Consider the following 14,232-nt stretch of genomic DNA (forward strand, 5'->3'; position numbering starts at 1 on the left):
AAGGAAAACCACATTAGTCGAGAGTACCCCCTGACAGCCAATCCCCTTTTGACAAACATTCTGCCACCCTCCCTAGGTAAGGAGGGAATGGGAGGAAGAATTGCTAAGCTTAACAAGACAACTTTCCTCCAACTGTTTTGAGTGCGCACGTAAGAAGATAGATTCCATTCAAGTTTGCAAAATTTGGAAATTTCCCTCCAGTAGTTCAGGTTGTAACCATGGGTCACACTTACTGGGAAGATGACCTTACAACTTGACTTCCCCCTAGACAAGGAGAAAGACAAAATTTTCTGCTGCTACTGCCTTTGTTGTGGCAGAATGGATTCTGTGAAATGTCAAGAATAGAATTTCGGAAACAAACAAGCTAATGGCCTATATTGTCACCAGCAAGCCAGATAGTTAGTGTTCTTTTCCATCCATCAAATGGTAGACTCCTTGAGGACAAGGAGCAGACCTTGCTCATCTCTGAATCTCCTGCAGATCCATGCTTGTTACAGCTCGCTGAATAATTACACAGGCTCAGCAGTCTTCAGAGGTCAGGGTTAGACAGGAAGCAAAGACATTATTTAAGGTTTTCTTTCTTGCCAAGTGCTTTCACTTAAAGAGAGCACTTATGTTTTTGTTCTTAAGGTTTACATTAAGTCCTAACACCTGTTTTAAGGCTCATTTTGCAGATAAGCTACTTTCCTATAAGCATATACTTCTAGTAACTAAGGATTTTATTATATGACTTTGTAGTTCTACCCTCAAGGAATCAAAAGAGAAAAGTTGCAATATTAATTTCGGTGGTCCTCCATGGAACTCACTCTCTATTATAAAATTTGGGTAAATTTAATGGAATGGTTAATCTTATTACGAAAGGTTCTGGGTAGGGAAGCCATAGGTCTTTGTTTCTTGTAAGCCCTGTGGCCACCAGACCTGCGCTCTCATCTTTCCCGTAGATGTAGGCTCAGGATGGAGACTACTGGCTTGGCCTCCTGGGAGCCAGTCCACCCACCTGCTCACTGGGGATACTGCTCCTTGCTTATCTGGCTGCAGAGGAAGATTCAGCCTTCCCAGATCCCATACCAGCCCTTGGCCTGGAGTACTTTAACATTTAAAGGAAATGAGGATCAAATAGCAAAAACATGGCAATCACAAAACTAAGACCCAACCCCTGCCCCCGCCCCACACACATACACCTTATCAACATGGGTCGTCCATCCATCTGCTTTGTGGATGTGGTGGAAGGAAAAGCTAGCTTTTCCTTTTCGGCCCTTCAAAACTCCATCCTGGCTGTTTGGCCTTGCCTGGGATTGCTGGTGGGGTTGGAAGCAAAGTATCCAAGTCTAGATTCCTCTGTCATCAAATGAAACTCGTTAAACCAGAGAGGAAATTGCTCATGGATTCTAATCTTGGATTTCTGGATTTTAATCTCAGATTTACTTTAGCATTAATATTTTTAGTGATTGTGAAAAACATAATCCAGAAACCCTTCAGATTCTAGTTTTCTTCTTAAATACTTCCAAACTTTCAAACTCCTTAGAAGCCTCATAAAAAGAGGCTGCTGAAAAGGACACTGTGGTCTCATAAGACCAAGGGCTTCCACAGTGGGATGAAGAAATTTCACTTTCTCATTTCTGTTTACTAACGTACTTTTAATTTTCTAATGTTAGCTACTTTGTTTTAGCTCTTACTGAAGTGCTTCTCCACCTTCACCCCATGACCTCGCTGATGGTCTGGGGTCTATGCAGGAACATCCAGCACCCAAGGCCCTGTACTCAGCTGAGGCCTGGTTCACACCTTCCTCTACCATGGCCTCTCTGCTCAGCCAGGCAGATTCATTGTTGAAAAATCCACAAGGCAGTGTGGGAGAGACCTCCTAAGTCCAACCTTTATGGAGTCTAGGCAGTGTGTATTCCCCTGAACACCCACATCTCTGCAGGAGGGCCACCCTCAAGCAAAGGGTTTATCTCCTCCCATCTGAACCTCAGAGCCATCGAGTAGAGAGAAGGGACCTCAAAATAATTATCTTATTCTGGTTTTATTCACCAGGTACAATCAAAACAATTTAATGTCTATTGAGTGTTTTCTGCAATCTCGCACTATTCAGAGGCCTACAAATGTAGTGGGAGAAGCTTTTTTAGAAATAATAAACATGAATAGTTTCTAAAATGCTCTTGAAACACATTTTTAATACCTGGCCTCTTAAATTTATCTGTAGGAAAAAAAAAATCACTTTCTTGCTGTAACTACGTATCTAGGAAATCACACTTAATGCACCATATCAAAGACTATAAAACCCTATTTTACAATTTTTTTCTTAATCAACCTTGTTCCCATTGCATACATTTTGATCTGTATAATTGGCTTTTATCTGTCGGTTAAAAAGGTAGGCTTAGTTTTGCACCAGAAATGAAAGCAGAGTGCTTTTGAAGTCATGGTTTATTGTGATTATTAAATATGCATTTTGTCCTTACAACAATAGCCATGTCCTTCAAGTTCTGCACTGTGGTATCTTAGAAATGTGGACTCACTAGGAAGCTATTCAAAGGTGGCGGTATGACTAAACCCTGCCTCCCACACCCTTCACAGAGGAGAGGCAGTGTTGGTTGGGCTTCAGGGGAAGCAGGAACCCCAAGAACTGAGAATCCTGATTTTAATGCTTTGGGAAAGTGAGGTAATTGTGATTTTCACTTCCATTTTCTTTCAATAAAATGAGACATGGGCCTCCTGGGGTTCTAGGAAGCTCTAGAAAATATTGAGCCCTTTTCTGTAATACCTTGAGCATGTCATCCCCGAGTTCTCCAGCAGAACTTGCACACAAGCCCTGCCCCTGAACTCAGGTCTGAAGAGAATGATCTGCTCCTTGGAAGGCTTCAGTGTGACCTTGAGAACCATTTTCAGAAAACTGTCACCAACCACTGTCATGGATAGAAAACATCAAGAGAGACTGGAGGCAAGGAGGGCAGAAACTCATTACTTTAGACCCCTGCTATGTCAGTTCCAAGACAGAGGAAACATTCAGCAGGAGTAACATGACAATAGCAGCTGTCATGTTGTGGTACAAGTACAGTCACTTAAAATCAAATTTTTTGGTCTTATAATCAGTCAATCCATAAACATTTACACATTTCTTTGATTTAAAAAAAGGAGGAAAGAAGAACCTTTCATAATATATGTAAACCATGATGCAAGGTCTATGGGGTAAGAAATTAATCCCTAACGCAATGATTTAGTTGATTGGAAATTGTTTTATTAAAAAGAAATTTTCTCTTTGCAGGTCGACTGCTAGGGAGTATGCTCTGAAAATTATCAAGAAAAGCAAGTGTCGAGGCAAAGTATGTAAAAAGTTTGTTGTTGTGAAATATAGTGTTCTGAGGGTAGAAGGACCCAAAGGTTAGCTCCGAAATAGGTGAAGTTCAGCCTTAGTGTTGCATTTTGGTGGATTAGAATGTTATATACTTACTTGAATATAGCTTTTAAATATTCCTGGAATAAAGGTTAGTTGGAATGACTTCTGCTCCTTATTTTTATTTGCTTTACTTTCTTTTTTTTATTTTTGTGATCTAAGTTTCATCCCATCCTTTTGTATAAAATTATAGTTGTCATGAAAGTTTCTGAATTTAATCATCTAAAGACTTTAATGTCTTTTGGCAATTCTAGGCTATAGGAATATCATTTTATTTTACCAAAATACACTCCCTTGAACCTCAAATAGTATCATTTTGCTCTTTTGAGTTAGCTCCTCACATGTTTTGTGTCTGATGATTAAGATCACTTTTCCCTTGGACAGGAGCACATGATCCAGAATGAGGTGTCTATTTTAAGAAGAGTGAAGCATCCCAATATCGTCCTTCTGATTGAGGAGATGGATGTGCCAACTGAACTCTATCTCGTCATGGAATTAGTGAAGGTGTGTGTATTGGAAAATGAGCTTCTATTTAAGACATCATATTTTGCTACATTGTAGAGTTCTTTCTTTTACTTCCTTTCACCAGTATCCAGTCTCTCATTTCTGTGCATTGGTACAGTGCTGTTAATGGGGACTGGAGGTGTAGCTCAGTGAGTGGTAGAGTGTTTGCCTAGCTATGTATACACCCCTGCCTTCTATCCCCAGAAACACACACAAAGAAATTTAAATCTAAAAGGCATTTAATAAACTTACTCGCTACTTCTAAGAAAATGTTCAAGCTGTTATTATAAAGAGAAATGCTCATTCTTTCTAATGAAAGTAAGTTTTTATTATTCAGAGTTGTTTTATTATTCAGATATGTTGGCTTTTTTTAAACTTAGTGATTATTTTATAGGTAAAGCTGACTTTCCTTTTCTATTTGAAGTTATAAGTTGTTTCCTAGGATTGAGGCCTTATTTTTAGTAACATGAGATTATGGTTATGTTTTAGGCTGACAAAATTACTGCTGTGTATGAGACTAAAGATGTCAAAAACATGACAACAGTTTTGTGGTTAAAGTGTTAAAATGTTATCCCAACAAAGGACAGTTGATTTTATTTATTCAGATATTTATATTGGTACTTTATTATCAAATCATTTTTTACCAACCTTGTGAATTATACTTTCTGTAGCACCAAGGATCATATACTTACTGTGACATTACTTTTTATACCAAGAGCTTTGAACCATTCCTATTGTCCCTCTGTGTGATGTTAGGAATTAATCCCCTGTTGTTATTGATTAGTTGCCTGTTGTTATTTGAGTTTTGGAAAGCTGAGAATAAATTAAATTTGGACATGAGAAATAAAAGAGACAAAGGCTCAAGTGTTCTGAACACATTTTGTGGGAGATCTTAGTCTGATGATGTGCTAGTCAGGTGACTACAGTAAGGTCTTTACTGCCTTTGTGAATTCTTTCTGCGTGACCAGGTTATCCTGACAGGCCAGAGAGGTTCTCTAGTCCAGCATGGAACTCCTCAACTGTGCCACTAAATCATACTTTAAGTTTAGTCTGACCCATTACAGTCTTGAGACCAGGTCTGGAATCTTCCTGCAAAGTGGAGGCCAACTCCAGCTTTGCCTTAAAAGGCTCCCATATCATCTTCCTGAGGGATCTGAGTAGGCCTATTCTTTCAAACCGTAAAAGTCTATGATGTGCCAAGAAGTACCTGAGCTATAGAACAAATAAGACCCATGTTCTGGAAAACCGTGAAGTAGCAGTTATTAAGAGTGAAATTTCATAATTATTAGAAACGGGACTTTAGACGTCTGCCCTCCAAAGTGGTGCACACAAACTGCGTTTGTCAGAGAGGAGCAGTTCTTGTGGCAATGCCTTGGGCCTCAGAGAGCCGCAGGAGTTAGAATAGCAAAGGTGAATGGAAAGAACCTTCCAGCAAGGGGCCCTACAAGGACAGGCTTGGAGTTCAGTGTACTTGGTTTGTTTTGACAACCAGGAAAAAAATATCCTACCTGGTACATAAGGTAACTCTCCTAATAAATGGCAGGAAAAGAAAGTAAACAAATTGGACCGCAGGTTGAAGTCAGAACACAGACAACTTTTCCCTTAGGTTGTGGGCAAGGAGAAGCAATTTTTGGTGAGAGAAAGAAAGGAGCAGTACAATGTGAGGGAAGGTAACCATGAGTGTGGAGGACTCTTTGGATAAAGAGCTCATGGAAGGAAGCAGTGTGGTGGTGAGGCCACAGCCCAGCAATCCAGGGGGCACAACAAATGACTCCTTAGCACCAAATCATTAGAGGTGAGGTGGCCCAAAAGGATGCGCATGAGAAATGATTTTTAAAGGAAGGACTAGTAAGATTTGCTGAGTGTTTTGTTGAGGATGAAGACAAAAAAACCACGACAGGATGCCTGGAGCCCAGATAACTGGGACAATCATGGAGTCTTTGCAGGGCGCCACATGCAGCCAAGCACATCCTACCTGCAACTCCACAGGTGCCAGTCACATAGACCACAGTGAATGTCCTGCCTCCTCAGAGACGACCTGCAAACTGTGTGGCAGCCTTTATTTTGAGAGAAACAGAAATTGCAGACAGAAAACATTCGTCTTGAAAAAAATTTATGTGCCTAGTTTGAGAACTACTGTTGAAGGGGGACAATGAGAGAAGTTTCCAGAGTGGAGATTATACAAGGGAACAGGGAGTCCAAGCCCAATAGAGATCTGAAAATCATCAGCCTACAAAAGCTATATTTTGCTTTTGCTATTTTAAAAAGAAAAATGAAGTCCCTTGTCACATTAAATAACAGATGAATGCAACTGAGTCCTATGCTCAGCTGTTTTGGTGCATGGTATTCTCAAATGATGCAAACATTTTTAGTAAATCAGATCCAAATTCCCTGAAAGGGTTTCAAACAAATGGAACTTAAATTGAAGTATCCCTGTTTTGCCAAGGAGCAATAAATTAGCAAGGAATAAAGGAAACAAAAGTTCAGATGAATAATAGTCCCAGAAAACTTTCTTGGAAATTTCTCCACCCTCCCTCCCTTCCTTTCTCTCTCATCTTTGGAATGATGGGTTCTGGTCTTCTTTCCTATTCTTTACAAAGAAGCACATTATTGAAAAAGGAAACACTTCCCCACCCCCAAGACGGCTAAACCTGGAGAGTTAAGGGGAGAGAAAGAGAGAGAGAGAGAGAGACTCTGTGTGTGTGTGTGTGTGTGTGTGTGTGTGTGTGTGTGTTAATAATGTCACAAGGCAGCAGAACATTTTGTTAAGTGTGCAATTTGCAGTGTTTCTCATTGGGAGAGTTAAGATTATGAATCTGCTCTTCAGCTGGCAGTTGGTGTGAGGCAGGTAGCCCATGCCACCAGGATATTCACGTGTCACAAGGCTACGGCCCTGGGGACCCAGCTTCATCTCATTCTTGATGGTGGGGGCTGTGGAGATAGCAGAGTGTCTGTCAGAGTCCTCCCCCTGCTCCTGTCTTGAGTTCTGGAGGAAATGTTGTCATCTTTCACTGTGAGAGAGAAATCATCATAAAGCACTTTGAGAGGCAAGTGGCAGGGAAAGCCCTTGTGAACCTAGAGCCCTGTGTCCATTCTTCATTTTCTTTACGGTATGTCAGTCCCCTCTGCAGGCGGCCCCATGGCCCATCTGTTAATGGGCTGCTCCACCTGCTGTTCTCTTCTCAGGGCGGAGACCTTTTTGATGCCATTACTTCCACTAACAAATATACCGAGCGAGATGCCAGTGGGATGCTGTACAACCTGGCCAGCGCCATCAAATACCTGCACAGCCTGAACATCGTCCACCGGGACATCAAGCCAGAGAACCTGCTGGTAAGAGGAATGCCAACTGCAGGGCACCCTGAGTTCACAGTCCCTGGGGGTGAATATATTGTTTTCCCCTTTTTCTTCTTTCTTTTGAAAAATTTTACCTTAATGCTCGTTTCTAGGTAGCCTCAGTTTCTCATGGGAAACTCTTTTAAATTGATGTACGTAGTTAATGTACCATTAAGTGAGTTTGACTTGTTAGTCTTTATTTGCTCAGATAAATGAGAGCTACAGTCAGAAAGTTTGTGGCTGCAGTTAATATCTTGGGCCCAAATAAAATAGTGACCAGAAGCATTGGCATGTGTATTATTTATCTCTAGTACTTTTAGGTATGAAAATTTTACTTGGCAAAAAAGGAAGGCCTTTTAGATCATCTTCTAGTCTGCTGCATTATAAGGGTAATTTAAAGGCACCCACCCCTCAGCATAAAAAACAAGCATGAAAAAAACTGATTTAACCTAACAAGGGACATTTTCCCCTTTTTCAGACATTTTCCCCTTTTTCAGCTATTTGGTTTGCTTTTTATAAATTCCATATCTCTAGGGAGACATTGAGAGTTCTCCAGGTCAGAAAACAAGGGTCCTTTCCTGGCTCAGTTATTAAGGGGACAGTAGAGAAAAAGTGGGGAGGCAAAGTAGGGGAAGCTATCACTGGGAAATATGGAAGTAGCATAAATTTTACTGTCTTCAGAATGGAAGTTTAATTATTTACATGTATTTTTATATATTATATATGATATAGGTACATATATCCCCACCACAAAGATGTTAGTTTTTACTTTCCTTATCCATCCCTAGGCATCATGCATGTACAATAATATACAATTGCCTTTAGTTTGCCCATCGTTTCAGAAACCCAGGAATGATTCTCTTGTGAAGCAGTGCTTCTCCAAGGGTGGTCCAAAGACTCCCTGCATCAGAATTATTCCCAGATGCCTGTTTAAAATGCAAATTTCTGGGCCTCCATAAAGCTCTGCCAAATCAGAAATTGGTGTCTGGTGACAGTGTGCAGAAATCCTTACTGCCTCCAGCTCCCCGAGGTGACCCAAAGCACACTCGAGTTTATGATTAGATGAGCAATTCAAGGCCCACTGCACAACCAAAACCTAGCAGCATCTGCTGCAATGAGAGCCCAGTGTGTGCTCAGCCTTGTGCCAAGGACTTTACCATCAGTATCTGGTTTAATCCTCCAGCCACCATGTGGGGTAAATTCTACTGTCCCATTTCACAGGTAAGGAAACTGGGTGCCTAAGAGGCTAAATGACCCTCCCAAGGTTATAACAGCTCATAAGTAGAAGAACCAAAATCTCAGTGTAGTTCTGACCCACTCCAAAGCCACTAGACTGCAGTGAGCTATGAATGAGGGGTGGGAGGAAGGTTAACTGGGTGCTCCTAATGGGCCAGGTACTCTGCCAGGGAATAAGAGACAGGTTCTTTCATGAAGTCAACATTCAAAGCAGAAAAGATAGGCATTCAAGAAATAAATATGTACATCATTCGTTTTTTGCAATTATACTGGTAATCTTGCAGCTCCCGGCTAGTGAAGGCTGCTGAGGTCAGATCACAGAGCTCTGACTTAATTGTACCTCAAATTCCACATCTCTGCCGCAGCCTAAACATTCTCTTCTGCATAGTTGCTTCCATGAACTGCTGCAATTTTCTCTCATCTGTGTTCATGATTCCTGTGTCCTGAATTATGTAGGATTGTCTCGTGGGAACAGACTTACAAGTGGGTCTTTGTTGAATAATTTCTCTAAGCTCCAAAACATCAGTGGTTGAAAATTAAGGTTTCATTTCCCTTCCCCTCTTTTCTTTGCAGTTCAGTTTTGGGTATCCATTGTTTACTCACTCATCACCAAAGCATTATCTATTTCTATAAATGCCTCACATGATTACATAGCAGTGGACTTTCATTAAAACTAAAATTTCCTGGCTACTTTTGAAGTGTGCTCATTGTAACATAATTTAAATTACCCAAAAAGGAAAAAAAAATACTTTTACTACCACTTTCCTTTCTTTTCTAATTTGAGAATCTAAAATATATAGAGAACTCACCGGAGTCATTCATAGTATAGGTTTAAAATATCTGTAATATCTGCACAAAAAAACCAAGAAATGCTATTCTCCATTAGAGTGATTTCTGACTATAGGAAGCAGGGGTTGGTGAGTTTTGTAGGATAAATCTATTACAGAATAAAATATAGCAGAATATGTTTTGAAAAATTAGAATGAATCACAAATTGCACATGAGATCTCTGTTAATTTCAAATTCTGTGGAACTGCCTGTGGAAACATGCAAAAGCCATCATGAGAGGTGCACTTTCACACACTCAGGATTTATAGTCTGATGGATAGAAGTTCAAGACCAAGTGCTTTACTCTTCCACTGCTTGGTCTCATGACCTTGAACAAGTTGCTTAATTCCTTTGAACCTCCTTTTAGGTGATTTTATGAAGACAAAGAGAATTGTAACTGTTAGTTCCCTTCGTTTTTATTCTCTCCTTACTTGTAACAAAATTAAATAATCCCTAAAAACAAAACTGCTTCATGATAACATCATAAATAGTAAAAATCATTTTTCATCTCTTTTTGGCATTGCTTTTAAAATTTTACTATTCACCCATGCAAGAATGCGCTATCTCATGTCAAAAGGTAGAGATATGGACAATTTTTGAAAAATGCTGTGATTAGCTTAAGGTAAAAATTCTGAATTCTTGTGTTTACTTCAGGAAAACTTAAGAAAGTAAAAAGATATTGCTGCACATTTTGCTGTACTGTTTCATTTTGAGACCTCAAAAATTCTTCTAAACTGTTAGACTAACAAAATTTTTGCTAGTTAAGTGGTTGCTTAGTATTTGTTATAACTACCAAAATGCTTTTATAAATGTCTAATCCAGCTATATATTTCACTTTAGGTAGTATAATTGAGTATACAGAACTTTTAGCATTTTTCATTTTTAATTCTTATGGCACAATGTAAAGTAAAGCTTAGCTTTAAAGGTCAATATTGATAATATGAGTGATTTATTTAACTCTTAAGTGTTTGGTGAGGTCAAAGTATGTTAATGAACAAATACCATATGAGTTACAGTGATGTTTCCATCTACATTTTAGGTGAAAACGGGGAACTGACCCAATACAAACACTTCTTATAAAGTTGTTTTTTTGTTTGTTTTTGTTTTTTTGTATCACTACTAAAGTTGTTCCTCCATGTTAATCATGCCAATGATTTTTTGTGGTTCCTATTGCTTTACTTCTTATCAAGCCTGTTGCATAGTAATCATATTGATGAGTGACAGGTGAATGACAGTGGATGAGATGATCACGTGAGTGAATGCGTGATACTTCCTACGGAGCTGCCATGCCAAGTCCAAGACATTTCCCAACTCATTTGTCACAACCTCAGCATAAACCTCACTGAGTAGGGACAGTGGTTTCTCCCACTGCACTTATGCATGAGATTACTCTGCTTATGCATGAGATCACTTTGCTTATGCATGAGATCGCTCTCTCTGTGTGTGTGTGTGTGTGTGTGTGTGTGTGTGTGTGTGTGTGTGTGTGTGCGCGCGCGTGTGCATGCGCCATGATAGTTTATGACTGAAGGAAGCTCGTTTTAAAAACAACCGAAACTAAGAGTTAATGCCTTCAGTTAACAGAAGTCACCACTAGATGGCAAGCTTGTACCCTTAGCAGCAAAAGTCCTCAGTAGCACCTGGTGTTTCTTCCAGGGAACTGGACAGGTCTTTTAAAAATGTACAGAAATGTCTCCTTAGGAAATGTAGTCTTTCCTAGCAAAAGTGTAACTTCCATCACTGTTTTTCTTAGATTGCAGATGTAAACATAGTCATTGACTTCAAATATAAAAATGTATGTTTAAAATCTTTCCCCTCCCAAATTCCACAGTAGTCTCTTTAAGAAGGCAGTTTCTCAGAGCCTCTGCCTCTCTTGGTCAGAAATGTTCCTTCAGAAGCTCTCTACTGAGTGTTTGTGCCTTCCTACCTGCCCACTACACGACACATACAGCTCATCATCCTCATTTTACTCACTGGATGACATCTAGCCACAGATTCTTCCTGTTTATCCCAAGGAATGATCACATGTGTCTTGTAACTCTTCTTCATTTCCATTCATGACAATAACCAAGCTCACAAGATAATGGATTTCTGCCTTAGACCCAAGACTCTTGTCCCCAAATCAATCCATTTCATTGTAGGATAGCTAGCATTGGTTGACAAAGGACTTCAAGATCCATAGGGGATTGGTTCCAGGACTCCCTATGGACAGACCCAAATCTGTGATGCTCAAGTCCCTTATATAAAATGGCATAATATTTACATAGAACCTATGTACATCCTTCTGCATATTTTAAATCATCTCTAGATGACTTACAATACCTTATATAAAATATATACTGTATAAATAGTTGTTATACTGTATTGTTCAGGGAACAGAGAAGAGAAATAAGTCTGTACATGTTCAGTACAGTTAGTTTTTGATCTGCATATACAGACCCTAGATACAGAAGACAGATTATAGTATGAACTTGGGCCACCAGAGTGTGTTGATTATGGATTGAGGATTACCCAAAGGAAGAGACAGCAATCTACCATGAGTGTGTCAATAGCCCTGCCCTAATCAACATTGCCTCTATCTTGAATGAAGATATATTATATTGCAAATGACAGAACTGAGATCCAAGAATATCTTTGGCTTTATAAAGGTCCAAAGTCACTAAGGTGAAATTTCCTGAGAAACATAAATCCCTATGAGTAGTTTTTGCATAGTTTTATTGATAATTACAGAAAAAGAATAATGGGAAAACTTGGCCTGATTCCTAGTCAAAATGCTATGTGTCCACCCTAGTTCAGTGTGAGTCTCAGATCCCAGGGTGACACTGCTGCTAAAACTGTTACTATGCCCCTAGAGTTCTTTCATTGAATGTCCATCAAAGGAGTCCTGGTGGGAGCTGTATTTGAGTTTTAGGGTTAATATGAGGAAAACCTTTCTAACCGTTATACCTCTTTGAAAATTAAATGGCCATTCTCATAAGTAAGTAGACATTGTAGGTATCTAAGCAGAAACTGAATGATCAGTTTTTTTGTGGGTGTCTAGAAAAAATACTTCTACTCTCTGAATGAAGATGAAGGTTAAGGAAAAACAGAAGCCAAACATTTTTTTTTAAACATTATGTAGTACAATAATTGCTAGTGTCTGTACTAAGCATCGACTGAGAGTCCTTGTTCTTCAAGGACCTTCTTCAAAATAACTGCTACCCAGTTGTTGCATATGTATTAGTGGAAGAATAACTCAGTAAAACCTTTCCAAAAGGAAATTTGGTAATAGAAAGTCAAAGCTTAAATAATGTATGCACCTCGTGACCCAATAATTCCACTTCTAGAAACACAACCAAGGGAAAATTAGCTGTGTACTTAGGAATGTGTGTGTGTGTGTGTGTGTGTGTGTGTGTGTGTGTGTGTGTGTGTGTGAATAGGGATGTTCATCTCAAATGTTTTTTAGTATGGGGGAAAACAGTATATATTGAAACAACTTGCTTGGGGTACTGAGTAAATAGCAATGTGGCAGAAGGACATTCTGGTTAAAATCAGAATCTGCTATATCTGAGTTTAAATTCTGGCTCTTTACTTACTAGTGTTACATTGGACATGTTACTTAGTGTCTCCGAACCTCAATTTTCTTACCTGAAAGATGTCACGTAGGGTATTTCTAATTAATAGGATTGTTGTAGGGATTAGATGATACAATGCACACATTGTCCTCATCGCTGATTAGCACATCCTATGTGCTCAGTAAATGGCAGTGGTAGTAGTTATTGTAGGGATTATTATTATAGTGTCTCCATATAATGGAATATCCAGCAGCCCCCGAAAATAATTACACGTTTATACTTATACACTTGGGAAAACATTCAAGATGTATTATCCAGTGGGAAAAGAAGAGCAAGAAAGAAGGGGAAAGAAAGCTCTAGAAGTCCACAGGACACAAGGGTTATTTCTGAGTGTGGAGATTATAGGTGAGTTTAGTTCCTCTTCCTCCATAGTGACCTGCCTTTTCTGACTTTTCTACAATAGAGTATTAGGTATCAATTGTGTGACAAAAATGGAATAAAATCCTTAGATGGTACTGAGTTCCCACAGTTTGGGCAAAATCCTGGGATACAATTCCCAACAGGATCTGGAGTATGCATGTTTATGTATCTCACTGCAGCTGCTTAGAACCCCTTTTTCGATGGTTTCATGACTATTTTAAATTGAGGATGAGAATCAGGTTTCCTGTAGTTTCCGTTCTCTAGCTTCCCAGCTATCTCCGGTGTAAAACGTAAGAGAAGCAATTTTATCTCTTCCTTTAATATTGTTTCCTCTCTTTTCCCTTATGCAAGTTTTGTCATTTCATTATTTTATTTAACTTGGATTTCATAAATATTTGCTTGTGAATATAATTTTTTAAAATTATAGTGTATTTTTTCCAGGAGTTCTAATTCGAAAGTATGTGACCATAAGTGCATTTTGCAAAATAACTCCCAGTTTAAATGTTGTTATGCTTTGCTTCTTAAAGATTTAAATTTAATCCATTTTCCTTAGAAAGCATCACAAAGGACATACACTATGGCTGGAGGAAAATCAATGTCTTTTTAAAGGGAGACCGTATATGTTAAAAAGTAAATTGACCTCTTTTCATGGCTTTGTCAATTTCACGCCACTTTTGTCCAATTCTATTTGGTGAAATAATTTTTAGTACCTATTGAGCTCCTCTGTGAAAACTATTTCAGTGGTTACTAATGATTCATTAGCCAACATTTCAACAGGGCTATCCTTGAATTTGTAGCAACACTGAGAATTGTGTTTGTTCCAACACATCTGTTATATTAGTCAGCTTTTAGTTCTCAATTATGGGAATCTCAGAAACCATTTGACTGGGTTCAGGTTATCTGTGAATTTTCATAATATTTTATGGCCACCGGCTGCATTTTATGACTGTATATTAAATGTTTTAT

The 14,232-nt window shown here is 39.0% G+C and overlaps 1 protein-coding gene across 7 annotated transcripts in view; it reads left to right on the forward strand.

The window, feature by feature from the left end:
- DCLK1 (doublecortin like kinase 1) overlaps positions 1-14,232 on the forward strand; it is a 329,057-nt gene that overhangs the window by 275,888 nt on the left and 38,937 nt on the right. For 6 of the 7 annotated variants that reach the window (XM_079137379.1, XM_079137378.1, XM_079137380.1 and 3 more), the window contains 3 exons: positions 3,263-3,320; positions 3,776-3,895; positions 7,082-7,228. In XM_079137379.1, coding sequence (XP_078993505.1) covers positions 3,263-3,320; positions 3,776-3,895; positions 7,082-7,228 — 325 coding nt within the window. Of the gene's footprint in view, positions 1-3,262; positions 3,321-3,775; positions 3,896-6,552; positions 6,564-7,081; positions 7,229-14,232 lie in introns of those variants that run through there. The other variant, XR_013763385.1, reaches the window with a different exon arrangement.

This window comes from Sciurus vulgaris (genome assembly GCF_902686455.1).
Source record: "Sciurus vulgaris genome assembly, chromosome: 4".
In the NCBI taxonomy this organism is placed as follows: domain Eukaryota; kingdom Metazoa; phylum Chordata; class Mammalia; order Rodentia; family Sciuridae; genus Sciurus; species Sciurus vulgaris.